A 16,917-nucleotide genomic window follows, 5' to 3' on the forward strand; every position below is an offset into this window, starting at 1 on the left:
CTCCTCCTCCCAGGATAAAAAGAAATAAAAACCTAAACTGCAAAGAATGGGGGAAAGGGATAAGGCAGCAGAAAACAGTCTTATGAGATTATCTCCCTTCTAAAGATGAGTCAGTCTGCAGGTTGGTTACATTTTGTTAGAGTGACAGTGACTACATAGAGGATACAGATATTAAACACTAACAAGTCAAAATACTGCTTAGCCGGGATTTTTTTCTTTTTTGGAGGTCCTCTTCATTACTAAACTGAATTAGGGCTTCCATCTACAGCAAATGTACTAACATACACTATAATACATTCCTATGTTCCTGCTCTTCCTATACCGTGAGGCAGAGAGGACTCAATTTGATCTACGTGAGGGAAATAGCCACCTATGCTCGCTATACATCCAGGCAGGCTCCTCTCAGGTCAGTGCATGTTTCTATCTGTCACAGTGCCGGATGACATCTTTAAATACTGAGAGCACTAACACTCCACTAGTTTCCTACAAACTGAGACGCTGAAGTGCTTGAAGGCCGGCCACCAAATCATTTCTCTGTCAAGACTTTGAGTGCAGGCCGCAAACACTTCAGCGCCTTTGAGGCCATTGTCTGTAGCTTTCTTCATATTGCTACTTGTTCCAAGTCTTCCTTTCTTCCATTTACATACTCATTGGTACATTCGCCTTCCTTCCCTCCCTCCCATTCACTCTTCTCAGTGAGAGGACAGATCAGGGTCTGAGGAGCGAGCGCTGTAGCCGTTGGCCGGCTGCGGCAGTGCGTTGCCATCAGTCTGCCTCTCCTTGGCGACACCGCGGGATCTCTGAGAGCGGGAGGAGCCCGTGAAAAGTCGCAGGGCTCCCCTGCAAATGAGGGAGAACCAATAGAGCTGCGGGGCCATGAGCAGAGCGGCGCCGAGGTTACAGTGCCAGGGCACCGACAGGGGGACCATGTGGAAGGGAATGGACGCGTACCTGGATCCAAAGACATAAAGAGTTGTAAACGCGCGCTCTGAGAGTTTCATCCATCAGATAGAGATCATGACGCTGAGCAGGTTACCGACCCAAGCTGAGCGAGGTAGCAGAACATGAGAAACAGAGATGGAGAGACAGACATACCTTCCATAGGCGTAGTAGAGGTAAGGGAAGAGGAGGACTCGACAGATGAAAAAAGTGATCAGCATAAGAGCCCCATTCACTTTGTGCAGGATAGTGTGTTGCTGTTTGTACTGAGAGCAGAGAAAAAGGTTGAGAGAGAGGGAAAAAGAAGAGCAAGCAGCACAGTTTGGTGAAACCTGACTGTGTTCATGTATTCTCCTTTGCATTGTTTTTATAGTAACATTGTTAATTCTATCTTCATGGACTGACATGTGGCGATGGAGCGCACGCTATGCCATGCTGCAGGTTGGACTGGAGAGTGTTTGTCAGTGAAGCAGTCCTTTTGTTTTTACATTCTCATGTGTTTACTATACTTTTATCTCCAAGCGTCCACCTGCTTCAGTGAGAGAACACGCTTATGACTCATTGGCACGGCACGGCTCTACTTATCTCCACTATGCTCGTTTGGTTATCTTTAGGCAAATATTGTAACTTTTTTGGTAGCACTTTAAAAAAGGTCTCAAGCAAGCTGATCACTTAATGGCTGAAATGATCCTCACTCGCAAGACACCGCGTATCCTCCATTCTTGAATGTATAGACAATCTGCTGTCAATACAGAACCTGATTTTAAAAATGGCCGCCCACAAAGCTTGACATTCAAAAGAAATGCAGGATTTCCATTTGTTTGGTTGCAAATGAAAAAATGATTTAAAGCGTTAAAGATGTTTTTAATGCAATTTATTCTGGCAGCGCTACCACCGAGTCGAGCTAACCAGCAGTAGACATTACACAACTTCCTAGAAAGAATTAAAAAAAGTTTCACTCATAACTAATTTGAGTCTCATATCCTAGAATAAAATGGCATCACTATTGATCATTTACAATTGTTTTGGTACAATACAGCTTTTGTTTATCAAACAGCCACATGCACTGTTGTCAGGGACAGGGGGGGGTGCTGAGTGATAGAGGGTAGAAGGACACGCTGATATTGTATCTGCCGAATATCCAGCCTGAATACTAGGGGCTATATTCAGAGGCTAACAGCTGTGGGAGCCTCAGATCAAGCGGAGCGCATGGAGGTAAAAACCTTCACCCGTCCCTGAAACACCGCACACACATCCACACTAACCTAAAACAAATACTGAGGGGGGTGCAGCTCCTCGTATGTGTATCCAAGCAAACTGTGTTACCAATGGTGTTTCTGACAGTGATGTTCATGTAAGACACAGCCAACAGGCACCGATGGGGATGACTGGAAATATATTCTCCATTTAATGAAAAGCAGATCAAAAGACATGGAGAGTGAAGAAGAACTTTAGTGTGACACATGCGCATGCAACAGTGCACCAATATCTTCTTTGAGTACGAACCCGGATGCTTACCTGGATGAGTATTTTTCCTAAGCAGACAGAGGGAGTGCTGAGCTCAGCCATGAACAGAATACCCTGGAAATAATCTCCCTTTCCTTGTCTCCAGAACTACAGAAAGAAAAGGAGGAGGATTATTTGTCTAGAATGAAAACACAGCGTTGTTCCTTTGTTGGATTTGCAATAAATACCACCTTGTAAAGAGATATCTAGATTGAAGTAACAAGGAAAACAAAAACAATTCTATGTAATTTGTACTTTTCAATAATCAGAGGGGGCTTCTCAATGTCTCTACTCGTGATACGACTAATCTTCCGATTTAGAGCTGCACTGGTAGATCGATTCATCGTTTCTATAGCAAAGAAATGACAGCATTATTTTCCCAAAAGGGGGTTTTTGTTTTGCTTTTCGTGGCCTCAACATAACTCAACATCTTTAGGCCTTCTGAAGTGTTACACACCACACCACTAATTGAGACCACTAATACACGATTCGGCAGATAAACCAATGATGAAAATAGCAGTCGGCTGCAGGCCTCAGTAATAATGCTAAGGCAATTAGCACTATGTTCTACAAAAGGCCTCTTTTAGTTTGTCTCAACATAGAAAACATTTAACAGTCTACCCTAACAATATGATAAAGTTACCTGAGAGAAGTACTATTGAAGTTACAGATAATTCAATAGTACATTTCTCCCTTTCCTCACTCGAATCTCAGGCCAACAGAAAGAGCAACGTGTGACAGTTACCACAGAGACGGGGAAGCAGACGGTGACCATGACAACGTGGTGCAGCACCATGAGGAACTCGCGACGCAAATAGCTGGTCAGGGCTGTGCTCATGTGCTGGGGCGCTGCCGAGGCCTCCTCGTGCCCTTTGACTCGCAGCTTGTACCAGTAGCACATGAACATGGCGTAGACGTCGAACACGAAGTAGGGAACAGCGAACATGATGTAAGAGCTGGTCAGCCAATGCCTGTGCAGAGAGGAAGAGAAGGCGGGTTTTAAAACAGGAAAAGGAAAATATATGAATTAAACAGTTCAGGGAAAGATTTCCCTGAAGTGTCGCGGTTTTAATGAGAAAATAAAAAGCTCTTAAAACTGCGACTTCACCTTTACACACAACGTGACATTTACTTCTTCGTGTCAAGGCTTCAACATCAAGTTAAATGTTTGGTTTACATTCATAGCTGATATACGACCAAAATGCCTAGCATGGCACATTTTAAAGCCTTTGAAATAGACCTTTCCGACAGCTGATTTGTTATATGCATTAAAAAGACAGGACAGACTGGTTGAGAGGGGTGGAATATATAGTTATGAGCATTTCTACACTTACTGGTCCTCGAGAATGTCCTCGCAGGAAGAAGCAATGATGTAGCCAGCTGAAGAGGCCATGACTGCCTGAACCGACGAAACCAACCTGAGAGCAAAGAAAGGCAAGTTAACAATGAATAATATAATGTTCATTAGCTAAGGATTTAGACTGTCTAGTTATGGTCAGAAAGTAGAGCCTTTATGCTTTTATGCAAAACATGTGCTGCTAAATTGTCTTGACATACGAGTGCAGCTGCAAAAACCTGTCACACTCGAGTCTTGCAATAAGCAAAACTGCACATGAACTTTAAACTATTGGTATGGCACTGCAGTGAAGTTTTGAGGGGCCCATTGTGTAAAAAAAAAACAAGTTTAAGGAAGTCTCACCTGGCAGAGACAATGACTGCATCTCCTTCGCTCCATCTCAGTGCTGGGATTGACTTTAGACATTGTTTTGAAAGTAGGAAAAGGCCTGGAAAGAACATAGACCCAGCAGCTAGAATGGTCAGCATGGTCTCTGGTGATCTGTCTGAGAGGCAAAGAGTTTTGGGGTAGCCTGGTCTTTGAGATCCGTTGCTCTTTCCCCTCTCTGAAACACACACATGATCAGACCGTGAATAAACAGTCCATATTGATCTGACAGGTGGCTCCTCCTTGTGTTTGCATTTGGCTGTACTTACAGAAATAACAGACAAAGCACACTATCAAAGTCCAACATATGTGTCAATGTATGGTTCTAGCTTTTCTGGTCTTGCTATATGCAAAGTAAAGAGGAAGTGGGGTTAACAGATGGGATGTCAAAGAGAGCTCAGAGACAATGTGTAAAATAGGTTAATAATTAATGTAAGGTGTCCAGAGGACGGATTTATAAATGCAAGTACAGTTGCTGAATATCAGCTGGTAGGTCCTTTAGTGCCACATGCTGCTCTATCCATCTGATCACACTCTACGCCCATATATTTTCCAATATATATATATATATATATATATATATATATAAGGGCAACCATGTGTCAGTTCCATGCAGTCTTACAGTTTGTTTGCGTAAAGTCAATTAGCTGACTCCTTAAAAAGTTGAAGTCCATTAGCAAAATACGCAATGCGTTTGTTTTTATATGGCTAAAAGTCGAAAATATCGACATAAGCATGGGAAGTCGGTGCTCTTAGTTCCGGGCAACAACATAAGCTAATGTGACCTTTGTGAAAAACGAACTTCCAGCAAAGCTCTGACCGTTATCTCAGCTAAACACGGAGGGCATTTGACACCGACTGCAGGGTGACATGTAACCATTATTGTGGCTCTTCAGTCAAATGGCTAACCATTAATGGAACAATTACTCGCTAAACCTAGCCAACATTATACAATGTTAAGTCCAAGAACACACGTTGCATTTTGTTGGTAACTTACTGAATAAGGGCTAACTTGGCAAACTGAATGCTTTACATAAAAAACACCGGCTTGTTGAGATAACATGGAAACCAAATAGTAACGCAGTGTTGTTATTTGGTTTTCAAATTGTTAGCATGAGTAACTGGGTCAGCCTGAATGCATTCATGCAGATGTAGTGAACAGAGACGATATGGCTAACAATAAATGTCATCCTTCGCTGTGATGAGCATGGCCAACTGTCTGAGCTGTTGAACCGCCTGCTAACAATGACGCTAGGAACCGTTAGCTCAGGCTAGCATCTCCTAAATATGGCTGAGGTTGTCACCGCTGTCTACCATTCCGCTTTGACTAAATTCATAAAAATATATTTAGCAAGTTGATAACACTAATTAAATATACTTGATACTTGAATGTCCAATTGTACATGTTATGTCACATCCATAGTTACGTTAACTATTTTGGCAGCTTGTTATTTGTTTGTAGCCAATTAGCAGTAGCTAACTAAGCTAACCGACACCGTGGATGCTAATGGTGGCTGGCAGATTGGAGTTTACACATGTTTTAGAATAAATGGGAAGATATTAAAGCTGCATTTACACAAAGACTTTGCAGAGTCCAGTCAGCGGCTGGTTGAAACTCGTGTCCAGCAGAAAGCGTTAAACGTTAGAGATGTCCCAGGGGTCTCCGCCTCGATGATCCGCATGTTTGTGTGGCCACTTCAATGTCTGGAGGGTAGCAGCAGCGAGCTAACGATAGCTTGCAGCAAGTTAGATCGACATCTATGTGCGGGCTGCTCTTTAGGAGCATTGGAGATTGGCCTGCGTCTGGCAAGCTTTAGCAAATAGCTTTTGAAAAACGACAATCCGACGAAAAATAAGACAATGACACAATCTGATCCGGGTGTTATGGTGGTGTTAGCTCGTCCATCCGCTATGTCATCTCATCTGTCTCGGAGCAGCAGACCAGAGAAGCTGCTGTCTGTCTCGCAGATGCAACGTTGACTCGACGCTATGGGCTGCTGCGCCAGCTACTTCCTACAGGTCCAGGCAGCAGCTCATGTCATGACGAGAACATTTTTGCACCAGTCACTGCACTGACTTTCTGTAAATGTGTTTTTTTGTCGTTGTATATGCTGGCAAATGGATGGATTCCCCATAAAGAGTGCATACATTCAAGCTGCATTCATGGTATACAATATCCAATCTGTCCACTGGGAGATTTCATTCACATAAAAGGACTGGCCTGGATGCATTTAATTCTTAAAACCAGTGAAAATATGTTTAAAATAATTAAAGATTGCCACATAATGTGCTTACTATGTTGTCTGTATCTTTGACAGGATAGTCATTTGACCTTTGAATAAACCAGCATTTGCAAATACACTGATCAATTATAAGTGCTTATCTGCATGAGTGGATTATGAGACAATGGCCCATACCACCTTTAATAGGAGCAAAACACAGAGTGATTTAGCCTCTTTTTGTCATTGTTTTGTGTCTTTGTTGTCACTGCTCATCTCTGTGGTTTTGTGTGTCTTTGTGTGTGTGTTGTTTCTCCTTAATAGCTGTTATTTGTATGCTTGTGTAGCAATGTTGTGTCTCTCAGTTGTTGTTTACCCCTTTTCATAGGGGGCTTTCCGTGGTCTCTTTGTAGCTGTTTTGCATCTCTTTGTAGGGGTTGTGGTCTTTTTGAAGCCTTTTGGTAGTTGTTTAATGTTTTTTGTGGTTATTTTATTGATTGTCCTGGCTGGGCCCCTGGGCCTTTTTAGTTATCCATTGATGCTTGTCTCAGTATATGTTTGTAGGCTCATACACCTGACATTTTTGTAGGCATGCAAACCTTGCAACACATGCTGTCCATAAGTATTAGTTTCCTTAGTGTATGCAAGGAGAGCACATACTGTATATGCCACACACAGGTATGTTCAGGTGAAATAAGTACAAAGATATGAATATATGCCAACATTTAAAAGCATAAAATCATAAATTAAGAATAAAAACTCAGGAAAATATTTTTGATAGCAAGTATGCAGAAGGAGAACTTTAAAAAGAAAGTTTGCAAAGCATTTGACCTTCAACCTTTTCCACCACTGGGCCTGATAGGCTAGAAATGTTAATGAACATTTTAGAGATCGTACGAAATGTTTACACTATAAAGATGTAATCTAAAAGTCAAACCAGAAGCCTGTAAGACAAATTGAGTAGGCTACAATGTTACAGTTTTAGTCACAAGACATACAGAATAGGAGCAGTCTTGTCTCAAGTGTAACATTTATTAAACACTTGCCTTAAATAAAAAGACCACACACATTTAGTTTCCGATTTAGTAGCTAAGAAAGATCCCAGCTTTATAACGTAATTGTTTAAGTTGATTCCATTAGATATTTTGGACCTTATTCGTGTCAGCTTCTCTATACGGTATTGCCGAGTCACACTTTGTAACGAAACAGATTGGTATAACACATAAGTTACAAAAATCACATCCAGTATTCTGTCAACTAATTTAATAGCCATGTAACAGTCAACCTACCTTTGTCAGGAATTTCTTGACGGAAAATATTGAGTGCATTTATCACACGTTAATGATGATGATGATGATGATGATGATGATGATGATGATGATGAGAGGCAGACACCTTCCAGTTAATATAAACTTTTTTGTTTGTATTGCTGGGAAACATTCTGTTGAGTTATGTTTACGTGAAGTCACATTTTCCACATTTGGGAAGCTAACAATAGGAAACATTTCCACTGAAACAGTCAGTATGCTAATGTTATATGCTAAAGTGTTACGGATGACGCTTCAGATATAAATGTCAGAGCAGTAGGTGAAAAGATCAAACACACAACACAAAGCCCGTTTACTCTTTTTACTTTAAATTGTCCAAATAACAAAATAATAACATGGTCTCTACTTCATCTACAAAATAACATAATATCTATGACTGTATTAAGCATCGTCGTTTTTTTTGCTCTAACAACCTTTTAGACATGCATACTGTTGAGAAATATAAAAATATAAATATAAATACATCCCATTAATATTCTTAATGAATTCATGACTAAGATTTGAAATATTTCATCATAAAATAATTAAAATGCAGTTGAGTACGATAAGGCATTAAGATGTATAACAATAGCTGTACAGAATCCTAGGGTAGAGGTATTATTTTTTTCTTAGTGTTATGGAGAAAAATCTAAAATTAACTTTTTAATCAATCAATACTTTTTCTCAACAGGAACAACACATTTCCAAAAGAAAACAAAAAGGAAGAAAGAAACAACTCTACGAATTTCAAGGTAACATAATAACACAAAACTGAGAAAGCACTCCAGTACAAAACCAGGAAATGTTTACAGCATACCAAGTGGTGTTATCGAACTCGCGTTGTACTTCTGACTTTATAAGCCCTTTCCTCAACACCACGTCACTCACAATACAACTGAAAGCAACCAAAGATATCCAACGGGACAAATTACCATTCTTTACGTGATTAATGTAGAACGAATGACTTGCGTTCAGAGCGTTATGTGCTATACAGAGTTAAATGACTAAATCTAATGCATAAGTTTCACTCATTGGACTGATACATAGAGAAAACAAAGACGGACTATGGCAATGACAGTTACAATCAAATGAATGGCCGACAATGTTAAAATGTTCTGAATAAAAATCAACACTTTTATAAATATTATTGTTTTACAGCCAACTAGGTGGAACTGCAAAACTGTTTATTTTGTCATGACAGCTCCCTAATAATTAGCATGACTGAGCTAGCTTATTCTCATGCAAAAGGTAGTTTTCTGGTGCAAGAATTGCCATGTCCGAAGCGGAAGTGTTGGTTAGCATTTATGTTTCTTTTTTTTTTTTTTTTTTAAATGGCCAGACCGAGAGAGGAAGACTCCAGAGCAAGAAAAATCCAATAAATCTCAAACCCATTTTGATCCTCGCTGAATCAAACAATAACGATTTAAGGTGCTTGACACTCCTGAACGCAAACCCTATTCCTATCTCTGTACCTTTAGAAACAAATGAACAAGTACATCCCACGATTCCATACCCACCGCAACACGTATGGCCTCCTGTCCTGATCAAACAGCCCTCGAGAGACTTAATAATCTGCCATTGCAGCTTTGCAAAATCAAATGTTGATTTTTTTAGTTTTTGTGAACAAACAAGCTAACATGCTAGGCGAACCCTGACTTACACACGCACACCCAAACACACAACTTTCCTTTCTACTGGTTTGTTTGTTACGAGAGCTATTCTCTCCATACTACTTCTTAACGCAAGCCATTTGGATTCTTGGTAAGTGAGCTGCAAAATGGAGGTAAGATCAGAGCTGGTGTGAGATATACAGTACTTGGTGCACTTGTAGAGAGCAGCCAATGCCAGGGTTTAGGGAAAGGGGACAAAGAGAGAGGGGGGGCAGAGAGGAGAGAGTAATACAGTAGATGCTCACAATGCCACAGTTTCATTGGAGTCTCAAAAGCACAAGAGCACTCTGGAATATTTGGACAACACATCAGTGTTTCCCCTACCATTGTCTTGGAGGAGGGCTGCGCCCGCCAACGGAGCCCCACGCCCCCCCTGAAATTCAAGGTGTGTAAAAAAAAAGATGTATAATTTCTTTTTTTAATATTATTTATATATATATATATATATATATATAGCACCAAATTGCAACTAATCTATATCTACTGTCACTTTTCACATTGAACATGTGCTCTTTTATTAAATAAACTGAACGCTTTAATTTTAAGTTGTGAGTTTAGTGTATTTGACCCTAAGAAACACCGATGCATTAATCAATAACAATAATCCACAGCTCCTCTCTCTGCTCCAGAAGATTTAAAAAATCCCCCCCATGCTCAGACAGCACCCCCCCCAAAGCAGTAAACCTAGGGGAAACACTGCACATCCATGTTTGTCGTTAGTGTCAATGAACCTTGCTACGGCCACAAAAGGTATATTTTTTCGTGACTTCATTGCTATTAATACCGTCCACTTTCCTCCGATGCTCTGCAGCGCTGAGGTGATACTGCTCTTGACTGGACTTAATCCCCCCCACCTTTTAATCCTTACCTATAAGTGCGGACATTACAAACATCTACCTGTAACTTTGACCTTTTCCAACCCTGCCCTCTGTTAAAGGTTTGAGGTTATTATTGCTGCTAACTGTGGGACTGTGGCGCTGCGATGCTCGAGCAGTCTGTGACAAGCAGGTCCACCACGGTGTTGCCTGTGACATAAACAGTTGGCGCCGTCACCATGTTGCCAAGGGAGACGGAGCTGCTGGCAGCCACATTGGAGGTGATGGGGCTCGGGACACCCTGGTTGTTGCCATGGGTGCCCATGTGCCCCTGGAGCTGGGTGGGCGTCTTGCAGTGGATGCCGCACAAGTGGCAGACCAGAATGCCGCCGGAGGCCGAGCCGCCGAAGCCCCCCGGACTATCCTTCCACTCCTGGCCGTGGTGCTTCTGGGCGTGGACACGAAGGTAGGTCAGCGTGGTGAAGCCTGATGGAGGAGAGCGGAGGCGGAAGGAAAAAGTTAATAAGAAAGTTTAATATCATTAAGGCCCTTTCACCCTTTGTCTTCTACCAACTCCTGAGGGAAATATTTCACTCTTTAGCTGCTGAGTGCTCCACTATATTCAGCAGCTAGTTTCTAAATGTGTCTGCGTGCTTAGTGCTGGGAAGATAGCATGCCGTGTGTTTATCAAAGCGAGAACAGCTACATGCTGCGGCTGGAAATTTAAAAAATGTAGAGCAGAAAACCATAGAGAATCTGTTTTAATGCTCCACAGAGTTCAGGATACCATCTTTGGATTTATCATGTTAACATTAAATATGAAAATAACGATGTTAGTCTTTTGTACAAACTTACTGCGGTTACAGAGGTGGCAAGCGTGATGCTGGGACTGGTTGTGCACCCTCATGTGATCTGTGATGTATGCAGCGGACAGCAGCTTCCCACAGATGTGGCAGGGGACCTTCTCCTCGTGGCGAATCATGTGCGCCCGCAAACGATCCTTCGTGGCAAAACTGGACTCACAGGTCTGACATTTTTTTGGAAAAAGGAAAGTGATTATCGAGACATTTTTAAACCAAAAACTTAAATACACCAATGTGTTCTTAGTTTGAAAATATGCGCCAATAGCCAATGCTTTACAACTCTTATTAGAAAAATATGTTATGTTATCTACTTGTAAATATCTGGCAGTGAGCTGCTGCGGTTAAAGATATTGGTAATAGTAATACTGTTTAAAAGAGGCTTTCACTTTATCCAAATCATTTTCCATAGTAATTGGAAAGCACGTTTTTAGCTGTTTGGAATTTGATAATGAGCACGGTGTATACCTGACTCACCGGGCATTTGAAGGGTCGCTCTGACGAGTGCACCTGTCTGACGTGACTGTTCAGATGGTCAGGCCTACGGAAAGAAAGAGAGTCAACATATTAGAATAGGCAGAGCTTTATATTTATTTAGAATTAAGAACACTTTTTCTCTAGGGGACTAGGACCAAAAACTGATTGTGACCAATTGTGACCACGTATCAGCTGATGAAAACAAGGACAGACATCCTGTCTGAAGTGGGATTCTGTTTTATACTTTCAAATGTACCTTTTTAAAAAGTAATGGCACCTCTTAAAATGTAGAGAATATTATTTCCTGAGCACTTTTATTAAGGAATAGTTCCATATTCTGGGAAATAGGCTTATTTGCTTTATAGAGTGGCGAAGTCACGCCCATCTACTTCCGCCCCATGGGACCTTATTTCTGAAAAATTATGTATTGAAGTCAATGGAGAGAGAAAACGTATCTTTCGATCCCGTTTGAATTGTGCCATGAATTACACATATGATGTTTGTCAATCTTAAAAACTCATTTCCATGTAAAAAAAGTCACAGTTTGTCGTAAAACTGTTGAAATATATATATGAAAAATACGCAACTAGAAAGACTACAAATCCCAGAGTCGCGTACATTAACGTAACACATTACACTCGTGTTACTCATCAAAACCTTGTAAAGCCGGTCCCGCATGCTGGCTCTTACGGAACCGACTAACTCCCCTTGTGTATGTACAGTTCTCAACATGGCCAGACTTGTAGTGATTTTCACCTATTTTAATACTTTTCACTTCATTCTGAAAGAAAGAGGTGAAATGTGCTAACGTGACGGCCATCTTGGTGTTGGTGATGTATGCGAGACCAGAGTTGTAGTTCATTGTGCGCTTCACACATTATAATTTTTTTGACTGGCAAAATTATCTTTTAAATTGACAAACATCATCATATGTGTAATTCGTTGCACAATTCAAAAGATAATCTTTCTCTCTCCATTGACTTCAATACATGATTTTTTCGAAATAAGGTCCCATGGAGGTCCCCCGGAAAGGGAGGGACTTCGCCACTCTATATAAGATTGATAGCATTCTCATGTCTGTATGTTCAGTCTAAAGCAACATTGTTTACATCTTGTTTTTGTACGTATTAAAGGAGTGACATCTAACAAATAAAAAAGTTTCTTCCTCCTCTACTTACTCAATCATCACAGTTTATGTTTTATAGACTTTAACCACAGTGTTACCTGGAGAAAGCTTTGCCACAGTGGGGGCAGACGTAGGGTTTCTCCACGCCTCCCTGGTGGGATCGCACATGGTGGCTCATGCGGTCCTTCCTCTTGAAGCGCTGCTGGCAGATGTGACAGGAGAACGGCTTCTCGTCAGAGTGGGACAGGCGGTGGCGGTTGAGGTGGTAAACGTCACGGAAAGCCTTCCCGCACGTCTCGCAGGCATGGTTTTTCCTCACTGGGTTTGGGTTGGGATTTGAGGGTCGCTGAGCCAAAACAGACAAGCAGAAACACACACAGTTATTTACAGAATTAGTTATGTACACAAGAAGGAAAACAATCAGTGGTTTGTTGAAAACCATGCAGAAGCTCACAGATATATCTTTGTTGCACATGTGCCAAATATTACTGACAGTTGATTCGGATGTTAGATTAACTACTTCCTGCTGGATTTTAAGAATCTGCTTTCACACGGTTTGTGTTACAGAGAACATGCAGGGGAGCGTGGGGGGGCTTCGAGCACGTTGTTCTCTCAAACTGGGGACCAGTGCCAAACACTGGGGTGGAATTCACTGGTCTCTGAGCTGGTTATTGGACATGGACAGTTTTGTATTGAACACACAGGTGAGATTCAGTCAAATACGAAGCGGGGGGGGGGGGGGGGGGGGGGACTTATCCATCCCTGTGGCCAGGCAGCTTAAGAAACAACATGCTTGAAGGTTTGGGGTTGACGACAGCCATCTCCACAAGGCCCTGACCCACCTGTACTGTCGCCCCTGTGGCCATGACGACAGCAGCAGGAGGCGGAGCGTGGGGGTTAACACTAGCCATTACGTTAGCCATGGCCCCCCCTTCACCATCCTGACTACCCAGAGGGATCTGCAGGGACCCCGCCAGCACGCCGGGAGGGGCGAGAGGGGGAGGAGCGGAGAGGTGTAGCAGGGAGAGGGGAACAGTGGTCCTCTCCACCCTCCCTCCGGCCCCCCCCGCCATCGCCGACGGGGCCGCGGCGCCCTCCTTTGCCCCCTCCGCCTGCTCTCTGGCCATGTCCTTCATGCGTACCCCGGTGTGGACCGACTGGTGCCGCCGCAGGTTGTAGTTGTTCTTGAACTGCTTGTTGCAGATGGCACAGATGTGGGGCACGCGGCCGGGCCGGGACACAGGCTTCACTGGACCACAGGGAGGCGGGGGGGGGGAAGGGAGAGAGGAAAATGTTAGTTTCAAAGAAGGTGTTTTTTGTTGTTGTTGTATATACTCATCATAACCTTAAATGCAGATAAGGTACCAGCTATATTTATTCAATCAAGAACATTGGTTTACAGAGTATACAAACAGATCATCAAATGGTGATATCTTAGTTGATTTCAAGTGATCATGTGTTGCAACAATGACCACATTTTACATCTTCACAGTCGACCATGTTTTGGTAATCTGCAGGTGAAAATACAATAAAGCCTCCAGCTAAAAAAGGAAATTTGAAGAAAAAACGTATATAGTTTAAATTACCAACATTTATTGTCTGAGTATTATCAATTCAGAAATAGGGAGAAATGTGGACCATGAGAGCCAAAGGGGACTTTGCTTGTTTGAACAATGTTGCAAAATCATAAAATATGTATTTCACTATCATAGAAGGCAATGTAAACTAGAAAGCATGCACATTGGTGACACTGAAAGCAGTGACCTTTGGGCGCAATTGTAAAAAAAATGGCTTGCCTGTAGTAAATAGCTGCCTGCTAAATTTCCGGTAAGTGTTTAATCAACGTATTGCTTCTGCTCTAATCAGAAATTGGAGCTCTGCTAAGCACCCAAGCTTAATCTAGCCACTTAGTGTTTTGAAAATAATTTCCAAAGTTGTGTTTCTAAATGTTTGGCAAATTTAAAAGGGGTTAAAGCACCTATATCAAGCAAATAAACACTGAGATACCGATAACCCTGTCCGGATATCCTGGATGTATTAGTGTCTGAATTTCACATTGTTTAGAATAATCTTTTTGAATTTTGGGCCATGAAAATAATACAGATATTCTTTATTTGTTCACCTGCCATCACCAAAATAGAGGTCACTGGACTTGTATCACCTCATTGACATTCATACTATGCAGATCAGAGTGAAGTGGGATGTATTTACTGTTGTCAGCTCCACAGGTGTAGGATGTAGTGCAGTGTCCCTCACCAGGCAGGGGTTCCTCATTGAGAGCAGCAGTGTCCACAGTTGAAGGAGGCTGTGCTATGTGCTCTGTGGGTGGGGTTTGGGGAGAACTCGTATGCACTTGCATGAGCTCTGATTGGAGGCTCCCCTCCACTTGGTTTTGGGTGGGAGTATTCTGGAGAAGCAAGTAGAAGGCCATCACCAAATGTAAACACAAGTCACAGCATTATCTTGAGGTGCTACGTTGAAATACGAGATGAGGTGAGGGCTGCTGGACACACACTGTGAGAACATGCGCGCAGTAAAATGAGGGCAGAAAAAGAGGCCTGTAATGCCTGATCAACAAGCCTACCTGGAAGAGAAAATTGCTCCAAGCAGCATCCATTTTGCGCCACAGCGATGGAGATTATAAAGTCCTGATTGAAATCGGGCAGGGCTGCCTTTGCATGGTTTTGATCGGCCCACCGGAGATCGAGGCGCACACAGTCGCCTGTCCTGCAGCAGAAACCACGGGCTTCTGGATTTGCGTGAAAAACGTGGATAAAGTCGTCTGCAAAAATATGTTTTTCTCATTGAGGTAGCCTAATGCTGGCCATTAAAATGCACGCAGCTGTTGACTAACGCAGGCTGCAGTGGAGCAGGCCAGGTCCAACAATAATGGCCTGTTTCTCTTTTCACTTTGGTTTCTAACTTTAATTCCCCTGCACACTAATCTCACTAAAACGCACACAACAAAACTGCTTGGTAAAAACAACAAAAATCGCATATTACACTATCACACTTTCGCTAAAAACATACTAAAATAAATGTTTTTCACGCAAGAGAACAAAAAAGCGTTATAACACACGTATCTGGCAGCACAGCAGGTCATGCTTTGTTTTTAATTTATGAATCTATTTTTTCCGATTTCCCCCCAATAGGCCAATCGGGTGTTTGTCGAAGCCTCGCTGTTGGTTCACGCTCTGACCCCGGAGAGAGGCGCTCTCGGCCGGCCGCAGCCTATCGCTCCACCTCGGCCGCTCAGCTGCGAGGATGTCATCTTTCTTTTTTTATCGCCCGCTCTCCCTCCTCCCTCCCTGTCTCTTTCTTCCTTTTCTTTTTTAATTCCTCTTTCTTCTCCCCCTCCTCTCCTTTTCTCGCACCGCTATGTCCCACTTGCTCTTAAAGGGAGAGGGTTTTCCTCTTTGGACACCCCCCTCATTTCCGTCCCCCTTCCCTTCCTGGTGGTTGTCGGCCGACGCTAAATGTAGATCTCCTCCTGCAGAAAACAGCCTGAATGACTCCATTAACGGACAGATGACTGACGCATCTTAAAGGGAGGTGCGTCGGCATGATGTCAGAGTCAGATATAGTAGGACGAATAGCTGCTCAGCATGCACACACAATGGACGAGCATAATCGGGCATAAAAACAGCCTGCTTTGGAAAATATATATACAAATACATATTGTGCATAACATATGGTATTCTTAACCTATGTACACACCTCCAAATCTTTATTAAAAAAAACTCAATGCTTACTGGATTAGTCGATAATTAATCAACTATTATTAATAGGATAGTCATCTGGATATCAACTGTTTTTTGGTTTTTAACTTCAATTAAATAATGTTGGATGTCATTTTTTTTTCTTTAACAAGCAATTTGCTGAAATACAGCTGAAAGGCAGAACTGAGTCCAGTGTAATAGCTTTCACAGCACACAGTCTTTTGTTATGGCAATATTCAACAATGTTATAATATATTTGTACTTACTTGAAGCCCTAACAAACGATTTATCATGATCTTCAGTTAAAATCTCACACATTCACTATTTACAGACTCTTAAGTGTGAATATGAGAGCAAACCAACTCATTTGAGGGGTTTACTGTTATTGGAACAAAATAACACATTCATATGTAAACATGGGCTTTGGGACATTGAAATGGGTTTTATCTTTTCTCTCTATTCATACAATTGTTAAAAAGTATTGTACATAATTTCCCAAAGCCAAAGTTGACATGTTCAAACGTAAAACAATGAAGATATTAAAGTTGAATATCCT

General features: G+C 42.0%; 2 protein-coding genes across 6 annotated transcripts; both read right to left on the minus strand.

The window, feature by feature from the left end:
• Nucleotides 1–19: 19 nt before the first annotated feature.
• tlcd3bb (TLC domain containing 3Bb) lies at nt 20–6,393 on the minus strand. The gene is made up of 7 exons (XM_034106978.2): nt 5,745–6,393; nt 4,145–4,346; nt 3,780–3,863; nt 3,191–3,416; nt 2,458–2,553; nt 1,096–1,205; nt 20–951 (listed from the first exon to the last, which is right to left on the minus strand). Exons 2-7 carry the CDS (start codon nt 4,267–4,269, stop codon nt 693–695), a joined length of 900 nt encoding a protein of 299 aa, XP_033962869.1. The 5' UTR covers nt 4,270–4,346; nt 5,745–6,393; the 3' UTR covers nt 20–692.
• Nucleotides 6,394–7,649: 1,256 nt separating this feature from the next.
• mazb (MYC-associated zinc finger protein b (purine-binding transcription factor)) lies at nt 7,650–15,801 on the minus strand. Of its 5 annotated transcripts, none has more exons than XM_034108012.2 (7): nt 15,227–15,801; nt 14,899–15,049; nt 13,485–13,891; nt 12,741–12,988; nt 11,517–11,580; nt 11,035–11,206; nt 7,650–10,665 (listed from the first exon to the last, which is right to left on the minus strand). In XM_034108012.2, exons 1-7 carry the CDS (start codon nt 15,257–15,259, stop codon nt 10,322–10,324), a joined length of 1,419 nt encoding a protein of 472 aa, XP_033963903.1. In that variant the 5' UTR covers nt 15,260–15,801; the 3' UTR covers nt 7,650–10,321. The 5 variants fall into 5 exon arrangements, with proteins under 5 accessions (XP_033963903.1, XP_033963902.1, XP_033963901.1 ...); XM_034108011.2 differs by having other exon boundaries at nt 11,508–11,580; XM_034108010.2 differs by having other exon boundaries at nt 14,854–15,049.
• Between the last annotated feature and the right edge of the window lie 1,116 nt (nt 15,802–16,917).

This window comes from Pseudochaenichthys georgianus, chromosome 19 (assembly GCF_902827115.2).
Source record: "Pseudochaenichthys georgianus chromosome 19, fPseGeo1.2, whole genome shotgun sequence".
In the NCBI taxonomy this organism is placed as follows: domain Eukaryota; kingdom Metazoa; phylum Chordata; class Actinopteri; order Perciformes; family Channichthyidae; genus Pseudochaenichthys; species Pseudochaenichthys georgianus.

Excerpts from the sequence above, each read along its gene's own strand:
- tlcd3bb (XM_034106978.2), bottom strand. The coding sequence starts at position 4,269 with ATGCTGACCATTCTAGCTGCTGGGTCTATGTTCTTTCCAGGCCTTTTC. Across the intron at positions 3,417-3,779 it reads GAGGACATTCTCGAGGACCA|GCATTGGCTGACCAGCTCTT; the intron begins GTAAGTGTAGAA and ends CTCTCTGCACAG. Across the intron at positions 1,206-2,457 it reads TAGGAAAAATACTCATCCAG|TACAAACAGCAACACACTAT; the intron begins GTAAGCATCCGG and ends CTCTGCTCTCAG.
- mazb (XM_034108009.2), bottom strand. The coding sequence starts at position 15,259 with ATGGATGCTGCTTGGAGCAATTTTCTCTTCCAG. Across the intron at positions 12,989-13,484 it reads CCACAGGGGCGACAGTACAG|CGACCCTCAAATCCCAACCC; the intron begins GTGGGTCAGGGC and ends GTTTTGGCTCAG. Across the intron at positions 11,581-12,740 it reads TGTGGCAAAGCTTTCTCCAG|GCCTGACCATCTGAACAGTC; the intron begins GTAACACTGTGG and ends TTCTTTCCGTAG.